This window comes from Perissodus microlepis, chromosome 14, assembly GCF_051167445.1.
Source record: "Perissodus microlepis isolate ML-2025 ecotype Zambia chromosome 14, ASM5116744v1, whole genome shotgun sequence".
Classification (NCBI taxonomy): Eukaryota; Metazoa; Chordata; class Actinopteri; order Cichliformes; family Cichlidae; genus Perissodus; species Perissodus microlepis.
The window spans coordinates 1918194-1931884 of record NC_140474.1 but is presented as its reverse complement, the minus strand read 5'-3'; the positions used below and the strand labels follow the sequence as shown (position 1 = coordinate 1931884).

General features: G+C 37.9%; 1 protein-coding gene across 1 annotated transcript; it reads left to right on the top strand.

Annotated features, from left to right (window-relative positions):
- Window positions 1-6558: 6558 nt before the first annotated feature.
- On the top strand, window positions 6559-13691 carry LOC146372834 (sperm-associated antigen 4 protein-like). The gene is made up of 9 exons (XM_084951201.1): window positions 6559-8083; window positions 8773-8863; window positions 8986-9182; window positions 9285-9343; window positions 9502-9637; window positions 9715-9839; window positions 9953-10126; window positions 10226-10315; window positions 10504-13691. The coding sequence occupies exons 1-9, from the start codon at window positions 7894-7896 to the stop codon at window positions 10612-10614; spliced, it is 1173 nt and encodes a 390-aa protein (XP_084807327.1). The 5' UTR covers window positions 6559-7893; the 3' UTR covers window positions 10615-13691.

Sequence of the window (13691 nt, the reverse complement as noted above, 5' to 3'; positions counted from 1 at the left end):
TTGGAAAACTTTTTTGGCCAGCGGACGACTGTTGTCTTGCAGAAAGTCAAATCAAACATATGCGATACACAATCAATTCACAAGAACACATTATAAAAATAAGTCCAGTTCTTGCCTGATTTCAAATGAATTCTGCATCAAAACAGGGTGACAGAAGTAAAACGAGTGCACAAAGCCTCACTTTGTACAAGCCTGCTATTACAGTTCTACAGTTCTGCTGTACGAATCTTATGGATACACACTAAATGAAACAATAGTGTGCATGACTCCAGATTCTGATCCCTCATCCTAATATGGTCCCAACATAGCAACAGCAATAAAGCAAATGTTGAGGCTTCAAAATACAAAGTCCATAAACCAATGGCTGACATGGGTTTTATCATAAGGGTGATAAATATACAGATTTCAGTCTGTCTTAGAGATTTGATGTTCATTTACCTGCAGATGCCCTATACGTGCCTGCTCTGTGGTTTTCCACAACGTTTTGCACATCACTATTTAATACAGGAAGTAAGTGAACTAAAACAAGTCATCTTTCCTTGTGAGAGGACCATATTAATGAAACAAACCTCAATGACATCACAGAGATCCCTAAAGATGCTCCTGCTGCTTCTCTTCCTCCTCATCCAAAGCTTCCTTCTCCTTGTCCTCGCCTTCCATCCAATTGTAATTCAACCTAATTGTGTTTCCCCCCTCCTCTTCCTCATTTTGTTGGAGCTGTGAACACAATTAATGTGAATCTGGATTAATTTGTGCAAACAAGAAAAATCTACAGCTTTTTGGTCAGAGGTGCTCTTGTGATTTAAGCCGGGTAGAGTAGATTTATGTGTTGATGCTGCCTGCTTCAGCTCTGGCTGCTGAGTGATATTTACACCCTGGCTGGATTACAAACTTTAACCATGTGCTGAACTTTGGCCCAGCGTTGATACCTCTTGTTAGTATAACGACCTCTTCTTAGCTTGTATGTATGATGGTGGATAAATGAAATATACAAAGAAAAATTAACTATATTACAAAAGAACATCTATCTTGGAAACATCAAATGACCGGAGCATAACTTGTCAACTAGTCCGAAAATAAGTTATACAGGAACAGTCAAAGACACACCTTCTCATGTCACATTTCTATTCATTTCTATATCATTAGAGTTAGAGTTATCTAATCTAATTATTCATTCAAAACACTTATGCATAGCTGTATTTTATACAGCTCATACAGAATTCAAAGTACAGGTTCATGTGAGTATTTAATGTACGGCTCAGATCTACAGAATTTCAGAGTTTCTAGAGCAGACACAGAGCTCACGTCACAACAGGCTTCAGGCGCCATTTTACTGACTTTAACAATATGTTAAATTTTAATTTCGGTCTAGCTGGGGAGGCACCAAGATGGCGGCTTGAACAGTCGTGTTTTTTCAGGAGCTCCGAAAGACCGCAAAATTTACTAAGTAACTTTATTCTCTTTCCACTCGAACTATAACTATGGATGCCCAAAAGGTTATTAAGAATGCAAAGCTGCAATTTGTGCCGTCAAACCCCAATGTTAAGACGTCGTCGCATGCTAAAGTCAGTGACCATGGCTATGCTAGCACTGAAGCTGCCAACGTGGGCTTAAACAAGCGAGAACGGGGAGCAGACTCGGCGCCGCCAACTCCATCAAAACAACCTCCAGAGGAGAAAAGAACAAAATCTTCAGAGAAGGAAGATGATATCTCCAATAAAACTATTTTTGAAGCCATTATGGGACTTGACAAGAAATTTGAAGCACAACTGGAGGATATCAAAGAACAAAACAGACAAAGTGCAGCTATGGTTGCCAGCTTGGCTAAGGCTGTAGAGTTTAATGCTGCAGAGATAGTTGATTGCAAACTGAAAGTTGTTAAACTGGCAAATGCGAATGAACAGCTGCTTAAAGAAAACAAAGACTTGAAAAGAAGAGTGAGAGAACAAGAGCGCTACCGAATGAGGTGGTGCCTAAAGCTGAAAGGGGTGAAGGAAGACAAAGACGAAAACATTAGAGTGAAGGTTTTGCAAACGCTTCAGAAGATTGCCCCTGACTTGAACTTAGAAGAGGCCGTTGATATTGTCCACCGCTTAGGGAAACGAGTTGATGGCAGAAACAGAAACATCATTATTCTATTCACACAAAGGCGAATTAAAGAAGAATTGTGGAGGCGCACCAAAGATTCTTCAACCTGCAAGCAAGAAGGCTTCAGCTTCGCTGAGATGTTGCCGCAGGAGGACATACAAGAGGCAACAGCGCCTATGGCCTCTGGTGGAGGAGGCAAGACGCGCGGGTAAACGAGCCTACTTTCGTGGTCCACATGCCTTCATTGATGGACGCAAAGTTGAGGAAAGACAGGAGAACTAAAAATGACAAAAAACTGAAATAGTGGAAACTTGTTCGCGGTCTGAGGAGCTCAGCATTTAGTACTTTTTTTTCTTTTTTCTCACGTGGTGAGTGATATTCTGTCTATAGTTCATGTTGAATGTTAACATTTGTTTTGGTTCTTTAAATGTTAGGGGTTTAAGAGAATCTGTTAAAAGAAAAGCCTTATTTTTGTACTGCAAAGGTAAAAAATCAAACTGTATTTTTCTACAAGAGACTCATTCATCTGATGGTGATGTATCTTTTTGGTCAAACCAATGGGGCAGCAAAATCCTGTTTAGCCATGGCTCAACGAGGTCGGGGGGTGTAGCGATTTTATTCAATAACTTTCCTGGGGATCTTGTAATACAACGGACTGACTTGAATGGTCATTGGTTGATTGCTGTAATGAGAGTTGAAAGTTTGTTTTTCATTTTAGTCAACGTTTATGGATATAATAATGAAAGTCAGAATAAAATTATGTTAGAAGATATAACTCTAAATATTTTTGAACTTAAAGGTCGATACCCTACAGAATACATTTTAATGGGTGGTGATTGGAATATGACTCCTGATGAATGGACTGATAGATGGCCCTCAAGGACAGGTAGACCACAAAAAAATAACCTAATTATAGATTTTTTGATAAATAACAATTTAGCAGATATTTGGAGAGTAAGAAATCCAGGAATTAAGAGGTTTTCCTGGTTTAAACCAAATGGAGCTTGTAAATCTAGAATAGACTATTGGCTAGGAAGTGACATCATTCTTAACCACACTGTAAAAGTTGTGATGTCAAATGCACCTCTTTCTGATCATTGCTTTATTGAACTGTGCTTAGAATCGGGAATTAGACAATCAAATAAAAGAACTTATTGGAAGTTCAATGCCAAACTTTTACAAAATGAAGACTACTGCAACATAGTCAAAAAAATTATAAAAGATATTATGGCTGATCATCTAATTGTAGGATATATCAGTAAATGGGAATTCATTAAATTCAAAATGAGAGAATTTAGTATTCAATTCAGTAAAAACATAAGTCAAAAGCAAAGAGAATATGAATGTAAATTATTCCAAGAAATTACTTATTGCTGTAGTAAAGATGATCTAAATACCCAAGAAAGGAGTAAACTTATGGAGTTGCAAACTAAATTAGATCAGCTCTACCTAAATAAAGCAGAAGGAGCTTTTGTGCGTTCACGGGCCAAGTGGATTGAGGAGGGGGAAAGAAATTCCTCATATTTTTTTAATTTAGAAAAGAGCAGACAAAAAAGAAATTTTATATCTTCTCTGTTAATTGATGGCATTGAATGTGACGACCCTAAAATTTTGGAGAATGAAACTTCTACATTCTATTCCAATTTATACTCCTCACAGTTCTCCCAAGCAGATTGTGATGTCTTTTTTGATCAAATAGATAATCTGATCCCTAAAATTGATGAATCATTTAAGGAATTTTGTGAATCTGACTTTAGAATTGAAGAGGTAGATGCATCTGTTAAGAAAATGGCGCTTAATAAATCCCCTGGTCCAGATGGGCTTACAGTTAATTTCTTCCAATTTTTTTGGGAAGACTTAAGGGAAATTTTATTCAAAGCTATACTGGCCAGTATTGAAAAGGGAGAATTGATGTCTAGCATGAAACAAGGATTAATTACATTAATTCCTAAACCAAACAAAGATAAACGACAATTGGATAACTTAAGGCCCATAACTTTATTAAATACAGATTATAAAATTTTCTCTAGCTCAGTTGCAACAAGGCTCAAACAAGGGGTTTCAAGTATAATTAGTGAGACACAATCAGGGTTTTTGAAAGACAGGAACATTCATAATAATATCAGATTGGTTTTAGACTTACTGGACTACAATGATCTAATTGGTGATGACAGTTTTATTCTTTTCTTGGACTTTTATAAAGCTTTCGATTCAGTAGAACATCCTTTTATTTTAGAAACACTAACTCGATTTGGATTTGGGGATAAATTTAGGAAGATAATAGATATACTGTATAATGATATAAATAGCTCTGTGTCATTAGGCTATGGTACTGGTAAAAGATTTAGCGTCAAAAGAGGAATTAGGCAAGGGTGTGGAAGCTCTCCGTTGTTGTTCATAATGGTTGTGGAGATGCTCGCAATTCTAATTAAAAACAGCAGCGTTGCCGGAATTGAGATTATGGATAATTTTTTAATAATTAGTCAACTTGCGGATGACACTACTCTTTTCTTAAAAAATGAACATCAGATTCCCCTGGTAAAACAAATACTCACTACATTCTCAAAAGCTTCAGGCTTAAAGTTAAATTTAAATAAATGTGAATTATTGGCATTAAAGGAGTGTAATTCACAATTACTGTACGATATAAAGGTGAAGAAGGAGGTAAAATATTTGGGCATCACAATTTCAAAAGATCACAAAGTCTTAGAAAAAGCGAATATTTTAGATAATGTTGACAAATGTAAGACAATCTTAAATAAGTGGTTACAAAGAGACATCACAATTTTTGGAAGAATATTATTAACCAAAATGGATAGTTTATCTAGATTTATATATCCAGCTTACTCTTTATCAATATCGAATAAAGTTATTAAAACAATTAATAGCTTGAATTTTAATTTTATTTGGAGGAATAAGTGCCATTATATATCTAAAGATGATTTGGTTAAACCATACATTGAAGGCGGTGGAAACGCAATTGATTTTGATATAATGAATGGTGTTTTGAAACTTAAATGGTTAAAATCCTTCCTAAATAATCCACACTCCATTTGGTTTTTTATACCAAGTAAGGTCTTTAACACACTGGGGGGTATCGACTTTCTCCTAAAGTGTGACTTTGAAATTACTAAGCTACCTGTTAAACTCTCTGAATTCCATAAACAGGTCCTTCTTTATTGGAAAATGTTATTTAAACATAATTTCACTCCACATAATAGCCCAATTTGGAACAATAGATATATACTGATGAACAGGAAATCTATTTTTATTCAAGATTGGTTCTCAAAAGGTGTTTGGGCAATTGCCCATTTTGTAGATGAGGAAGGACATGTTCTAGGACATCAAGATTTTTGCCAAAAGTTTAATATCCAATGTTCTAAAAGTAAATTTAATCGGGTTATAAAATCCATTCCATTGTCACTTAAAAACATAGTTGTAAATGATATAATATATTCTGACATCTCCCCCAAGTTAAGGCAATTATATATAGATGGTATTCGATTTTGTGATGTTAAATGCAATAATAAGTTTCTTAGATCTTCATTAAGGAGTCTTTATTCTCCAAATTTACTTAGACGTAATTACATATTAAAAGATTTCCAAAGGGAAGAAATTGAAAAAATAAGAACTGATTATATCACCTTCCCTATCCCTCCTAAAGGGAAAGAAGTCCAATTTAAAATCTTGAATAAAATTTACCCGACAAATAGACTCCTTAGTGATAGATTCAAAATAGAAACGGGTAATTGTGTATTTTGTGAAACAGAAGAGGAGGATTTGGACCATCTATTCTTTTTGTGCAATTTTATACAAATATTTTGGTTGGATTTTCATACCTGGCTTTATTCCAGTGGGATTCAAATGACCCCATTTACCTTAAATATGATAATGTTTGGAGTGTTTTTGAAAGAAAAGAAAGCTAATTATGGTGTTAATGTGTTATTAATCTTGTGCAAGCATTTTATACATAAATGTCGCTTTTTTAAAACTAAACCAACACTAGCTTACTGGAAAAACGACTTAAACCTGTTGGTTAAATCTTTGACTTTAGTTAAAAAGAAAAAGGCTGCTTTTTTTGTTTCCTTTATGGAAGATTTTGATTTAGTGAGTTAATAATCTGTCAAATTATGTGACCCCATCTTTATATTATTTTTTATTTTTTATTTTCACTATGTATGAAAGTTGCTAATATGTAAGAAATGTCTATTCTCTGAATCTGTAATATATGGTGCATTTTGTTTGTATGTTTATATTACTAATAAAAAAAACAAAAAAAACAAAAAAAAAAAACAGCGAAAACTAAATTGTATTTTTGTTACTATTGATGCTGCTGATGAATAAATTTGATTCTAATTGTTTTTTTAAACAATCTGGGTTTATTAAAAAAAAAAATCACCATCCCTCCAGCTTTTTCGTGGCCAAAACTGTCCGTGTGTTATGTTTTTGTTTCTTTGCTACTTTTTCTGCATAAAGTTTTTTCACAAATATAAAATAGTCATTACTTTTTACATTTTTATTCCTCCAAACACCCTTTTCTAGTACAATGCACTTGTTTGAAGACAACCTCAAAACTCACCATTTCATATATCAGCAGTGCTACTGGAAATTATTGTACAGTGGTCCCTCGCTATAACGCGGTTCACCTTTCACGGACTCGCTGTTTCGCTGATTTATTTTTTTTTTAACAGCAAATTGTTTTGTGCGTTCTGATTGCTGTAGACCATTGTCAATCAATCTAGTGCCGTGTCTTCTGCACGGCAGCGGTCCCCAACACCCGGGTCCGTTTGGTACCGGGCCGCGAGAGTTGAGGCTCGGGTGTGAAGTGTATGGTTTTCAGGGTTTTTAATCGTTAAGTCGGGTTCCCTGGGTCTTTTCCCGTGTTGTAGCCGTGCGTCTTATTTTGAAAGAACTATTTACGCGTTACCATAGCGACCGGAGAGCATCAAGAAGCAGAGAGGAGGATGTTACTCTCAATGTTGTTGGTGCATTTCAGGAGGACCCTGCTAATAAAGTTACACAATCACACAGTGAATTCGCGTTTATTGTTATATTTACAAAATACCAGTTGACAGTTGGTTTAAATAATAATAATGGATTGCATTTATATAGCGCTATTCAAGACCCTCAAAGCACTTTACAATTCCACTATTCATTCACTCTCACATTCACACACTGGTGGAGGCAGCTACAGTTGTAGCCACAGCTGCCCTGGGGCAGACTGACAGAGGCGAGGCTGCCATATCGCGCCATCGGCCCCTCTGGCCATCACCAGTACGTGGTAGGTGAAGTGTCTTGCCCAAAGACACAACGACCGAGACTGTCGGAGCCGGGGCTCGAACCGGCAACCTTTGGATCGATTCGGATCGGTCGCTTCCCAGCTCATCCGACCCGGATCCGCATTGGATCCGCTGTTGATTATAAGCTAGAATGATGCCCGCTAATGTTTGGCTCGAGTGTCCTAAAATCACACTTTCCCTCTGAGAAACGGTTTCATTACACTTTAATACCGTATTTAAATGACCGTGGTCTTGCCTCATTCTCATATACGTCACAATTTTCTCACAGCAAAATCAAACAAATTAGTGACAGTGAATATGGAAAAGTTTTCTTCATTCACTGCAACACACCTTTGCACATGGGCTCGTGAGCGCCTGTGTTGTGCTATATGAATGTTGACAATATGATGCGGTGTTTATAAAGGCACTGAGAAGGAAAGGTATTTAATTAAGAGCAAATTTCATTTAAAAAAAAAACAGAACTACACTCACACCTTTGCGCGTGCGCACACGAAGCGCTGCTCTTATGGAACGCGCGTGCGTCATATTCGATTTGTGCGTGTATCCGTTTGTAACGTCCCTGAAAAAGCTGCGGTTTGAAATTTTTCTCCTGCACCTAAGTTTTCTGGTTCAGATGAGTTCAGTGAGAAGTGCTAAACGTCCAAATTTACGGAAAAGCGCACTTACAGTTTCTTCAACTTTCGTTTTAAGTGAAGGTAAGTGCTCTTTAGACTAAAAATCAACAAGTACAAAAACAGAGTATGTTTTAGCTTCACATCTTACATTTAATATGTTTCAAATCTGAACATTTAAAAAATGATATCCAGTTGATTATGTCAGAAAAGCACTTTTTAGTGCATTCTACTGTAAAGGTGATTTTACTGCTTACCTGTTAGACGCAGCTTGTCTGATCAAAATTGTTTCCTTTTGTATATTAACTATAAAAACAAAGAGTTTTTAATTCTTAAAACCTTTTGACAGGATTTTGGGCCAAATTCATTTAGTTGCTTTGAGCTTTTCTTTACCGCTGTGGTGATTTCCTCTTTTTCTGAATTTTAAAAACTACATTGTGAACAAACAAACTGACATGTGAAAGAGATTTTTTTGCAAGAAAATGTTGTGATCTGTTGCTATGATATGAATCATAACAATATGAGGCTATGTTTTTGAAGACACTGGGAAAATAAAGTTCTTTATTAAGAGCGGATTTCATAAATGGGTGTGATTCAAATATTATTCTGTTCATTAAAAAGAACAAGCTGGCACCGTGAAGTTTATATATAAGAGAATTTGCACTGATTTGTACAGAGTTGCTTCTGATGGAAACATGCTCAAATCATAGTTAAGTCTGATAAGCTTTGTGTCAGAGACTCACTTAACCCCATGTTTCCCTTTCATTTTACAGCCATGTTGAGAAGAAGCCAAAGACTTCAGTCTAACGGCTATTACGGCAGCCAAGGAGAGCCCTTAATCTCCTACAAGGAGACTTTACACAGGTTAGTGCTGGTCTACATGTTCTTTGTTGTCATCCACTGACATAGATGCATGTGTTGTAATCATAATCCATTTGTTCTTCCATGTACATTTTTTCTTCCATGATTTTGTTTTTTCTGTGCAGAGTTTTCAAAAGGCGACGTCCCCGTCCAGTCCCTGACAATACTGACCGAGACACAGTTGAATACAACACTGTTGACTGTGACACTGTGGACTACAATAACGATGGTTTTGTTGACTACAGTAGTGGCAGCAGCAGAGGTCTCTTTAGAGCCATCAAGGCATTGGGACTTTTGGTCCTCATGCTGGCCTTGTGTTTTGGTAAATGATCTCCTTCCACAAACAATTACAGTCTTTCTAGTACTATGTGCTTTTCTTCTGGATTAAGCTTCTCTTCTTATTCTGTTTCTCTTCATCCACCAGGATTGATTTTCAGTATTGGAGGGCTGAAAATGGACTTTTCCACCCCGTTCATGAGTGAGGTATGAAAAACATATGAAGCTCATAATATATTCCCTGAAAATTAATCAGACAATGACAGTTTATTATTATTATTTTATATCTATCTATCTATCTATCTATCTATCTATCTATCTATCTATCTATCTATCATAACATGAATGGTTCTTCTCAATTGCAGTACTCACTGAATGGACAAGAACAGGTGGAAAGGCAGCTACAAGAGCTGCAAAGGGAGTTAATAGACTTACGAAAAAGAATTGACTTCCTTCTTCCAGTTGGGGACAGGATGCCCAACTTTGCTCTGGAGGAACTGGGTAAGACATGAAATCGGATCAGAATTTCTTTGTTGTTGTTTTGCGATTCCTTTCTCACCCTGTGTTTTTATCTACAGGAGCAAAGATTGTTAAAGAACAGTCTTCAGCATCCTACCTTTCAGAACAGGCTGGATTGAAGCTGTGGGGGCTTACATTGATACCCGCAAAACCACCCTGTGTAAGCCCAAGAGTCGTTATTCAGGTATAATCTACTTTCACAAAAAAACAAGATACTATCTCACACATCTGCATGATTTAATAGTCAAACACTAGCGGTCCAAACTGAACTCTGTTTTTGTTTCTTTTTCTCTGTAGGGTGGAGCACCCATGGTCCCAGGAGTGTGTTGGAGTTTTGCGGGCTCCCAGGGACATTTAACAATTAAGCTGCCACACAGCATCGCCATCAGTCATGTGACACTGGGTCACATTTCTAAGACTGTGTCACCATCTGGAAAGGTCTCCAGTGCTCCCAGGATGTTTTCAGTGTTTGTAAGTCACAGATTTCCACTGCACCACTGTTCAGCTGTTGCATTTTACATATGTGTATATAGAGAACAACTTTATCTGTATTTATTTCTGTCTTTTCAGGGAAAGAGAGCATTAGACGACAGTGGTGTCCACCTGGGAACATTCGTCTATGATGAAAATGGAGATCCACTCCAAACATTCAGGATACCCGTGAGTACACTGTGCCATTAGACACATGCACATAGACTTTTCTATCCAGAGTACTTAGAGGTTAGCTCCCCTTGCTATCTGTATATCCTCCCTCATAATAATCACAGTATTCCTAAATTTACCATCCTTTCAAGAGTCAAGAAAACTATTATGCAACTAACCCATCTTGCTTTTGTTTTGTCTCTCAGGACGACAAAGTAGACGTCATCCGCTCCATTACGCTGCATGTGTTGGACAACTGGGGCAATCGTGAGTATTCCTGTCTGTACAAGTTCCGAGTTCATGGAAAGCTGGCATAACTAGCTTCCCATGAACTCCATCTATAAAAGAAAAGAGAGGAAAAATGTGAAAGTGAATCAGACTGCAACACATATTTAAATAATTGTATTTGAAAAAAAATTGTCAATTTAACCCATTTTTTTCTCCAGCGAACGTCCATCCTACCAGGTAAGACATGTCTGATTAAGATGTTTGCAGTCTGATTCACCTCACCCCCAACCAGCCGTGGCAGAGGGCTTGCCCCTCCCTGAGCCTGGCTCTGCCAGAGGTTTCTTCCTGTTAAAAGGGAGTTTTTCCTCTCCACTGTTGCCAAGTGCTTGCTCAGAGGGGATCATCTGATTGTTGGGGTTTTTCTTCTCTTATATTGTAGGGTTTTTACTCTACATATACAGTGCTTAACAAATTTATTACATCACCTGTCATAGAAATAAGAACACCCCAAATTTCTTAAATTCTTACATTAGGTGATGTTCCACTAACTTTGTTAAGCACTGTTATTGTGAATTGGAACTCATTTGGACTGAATTAAATTTCTTGTAAAACATAAAAATTCTCTAAATTGTCTCCACTGGAAATTTAGAGATTTTTAAAACAACAAGAATAAAATTGTAAGAAAATATTTTTCATGTCTTTTGGTATTCTTAATTGTCAGAGTATATTAAACAAGCGTGATAACACTACGGCCAGAGGATTTAAATTTTGAAAAATGAACATTTAAACTCCCAAAAGTAAAGAAAGTAAAGTCCATGTTGCATGTGCTGTGATATGAGAAGCCTTCACTGTGATGCAGGCTTTGAGGTTTAGTGAGGTAACTTCAGGTTTAACCATGTGATTGTAGTTGGGACACCAGATAGACCAGGGGTCGGCAACCTGCGGCTCCGGAGCCGCATGCGGCTCTTTAGTCCTTTTAGTGCGGCTCCGCGTGGTTTGGGAAAATAAATTTGGTTTTTTTAAGTAATTGGCTGAAGTGTATTTTATTTATGTTAGTTCTTTGTTAACTTGTAGTTCTAAATTGGAAGATTATTGTGATATTGAAATACAAACATAAAATTATATTCTATTATTTTTTGATCGCTCAAAATAAGCGTCACACTCACGGAAGCCGGCGTACCCGCTGAAACGCCGTGCATTTATCGAGACTTTCAACCCCAGGTAGGCCAATTGTGGATCTTCGGATCCACATTATGTCAGCAGCTGTTCTCCACCGTGAACTATGTTAAAACAAACACCGCTCGCGCCTGACAGATGACAGCTTACAGTCCTGCGTAAAGATGAAAGTGACTTCGTACAGCCCCGATTTCCAGATGCTGTGCGCAGAGCTTCAGGAGCAGAAGTCCCATTGTAAACATACCACGGCAGACTCGACGATGTTTCCATGAACACGCTTTTCAGCATCTCTTTATTGACCACTTTTCACACACAGTTGCTGTACAGCCGGCTGTAGCTTTTCAGCTCACAGCCCGACACACACCAACAACAACACAACAGCATAGAGAGCACAGACGTTAAGGCGGCGAGGCGTGATTGCGGGTGCCGCTCAGGTGCGCCCGCCTCCCCTGCAGCGGCGCTGCAGACCACGCCCCGCCGCACACATTAACCAGGTAAAATACATATTTAGGCAGAATTTTGCAAATATCTGTTTTTCAATTTTTAGCAGCATAGAGCTTTTTTTCCAATTATTTTTTAAAAGTCAGGTCAAGGCTCCAAAAGCACAAAGACGATATAAGGGTGGCGGCTCACCACAGGTTTTGTTTGCTGGATCATTTTAGTTCAGCTTTCCTTTTGTTATATTTCTTTAAGAGTTCAAAATGTGTTAATTACATAAATAAAAGAAAAATTTTATTTATGCCATGATAGAGAAATATAGAGAAAATGTAATTTTCTCTATAGCAGTTCATGGATTTCATAAGCAACACACCTCAGTTGTTCACACAAAGCATAAAGGTATAAAAACAATATATAGACTGTTATCTTCATTTTAGATGTCAGAAAGTATTTGCGGCTCCCAGTGTTTTCTTTTGCGTGGAAATCGTGTCCAAATGGCGCTTTGGGTGTTAAAGGTTGCTGACCCCTGAGATGGACCATTAAGCATATTGCATCTTGTTTTTTAACTTCATCAATTTCGCAGATTTCACTGGAAATTTTTATTTAATAACCCCAAATTTGGACTTATTGATAACAGAAACAAGCTTCTACACTCATTTTATTTAGTTCTGTTAATTTCAAAACAAAGCTTCTTTTCCTTTTTCTTGACTAATGGTGTCACCTCCTGTAAGTTGTCATGACTTTTGAGTCATGATATGTATAAATTCTAAATGAGTGAAAGTCAGGGACTGGGCCAGATCGGACGGTCTGAGGCAGCTTTGTTCTGGTCTCCACCTCTGTGTGGAGTTGCTTCCTTGAGCTCATCCACTCACATCTGCAGGTAGTTTGAAATCAAGAGGCTGTGCATTTAGGAGCTGTGGTGCTAGATCTCCAGCAGTTTGTATTTCTGCCATGGTAGTAAATGGGCTCTGTCTCTTGTCTTCATTTCTCTGCGTTTACTCTTTAGTAACTTTTGTATATCATCTTCTCTGTAGAACTACACACCTGCTACTATATAACTCATCTGGAAATCTTACCTCTCCCGTCTCGAGGAATTTCCAGTTATCAGCAGGTTTTTGCCATTCTGCTTGCAGCTACGCCAGGGGTGTCCAACTCCAGGCCTCGAGGGCCGGTGTCCTGCAGGTTTTAGATCTCAACCTGGGTCAACACACCTGAATGAAATGATTAGTTCATTACCAGGCCTCTGGAGAACTTCAAGACATGTTGAGGAGGTCATTTAGCCATTTAAATCAGCTGTGCTGGATCAGGGACACATCTCAAACCTGCAGGACACCGGCCCTCGAGGCCTGGAGTTGGACACTCATGAGCTGCGCCATGCCTCTCCAAAAAGCCCCAAAATCACACACGCTTGGTTTGAAACCCGGCCAGCCCACTGATAACCACCCTCGCCATCATCACCCAGTGCATGCCAAGTAAGGCAAAGCAGAGCAGTTATCCAAGCAGCCATTCTCCATCTTCTCACCTACGAGTACTATCTTATATGATACCTGAT

Coding starts and splice junctions, on each gene's coding strand:
- LOC146372834 (XM_084951201.1), top strand. CDS start 7,894: ATGGAACGCGCGTGCGTCATATTCGATTTGTGCGTGTATCCGTTTGTA. Junction 9,344..9,501: donor CCACCCCGTTCATGAGTGAG/GTATGAAAAACA, acceptor TCTCAATTGCAG/TACTCACTGAATGGACAAGA. Junction 9,840..9,952: donor GCCCAAGAGTCGTTATTCAG/GTATAATCTACT, acceptor TTTTCTCTGTAG/GGTGGAGCACCCATGGTCCC.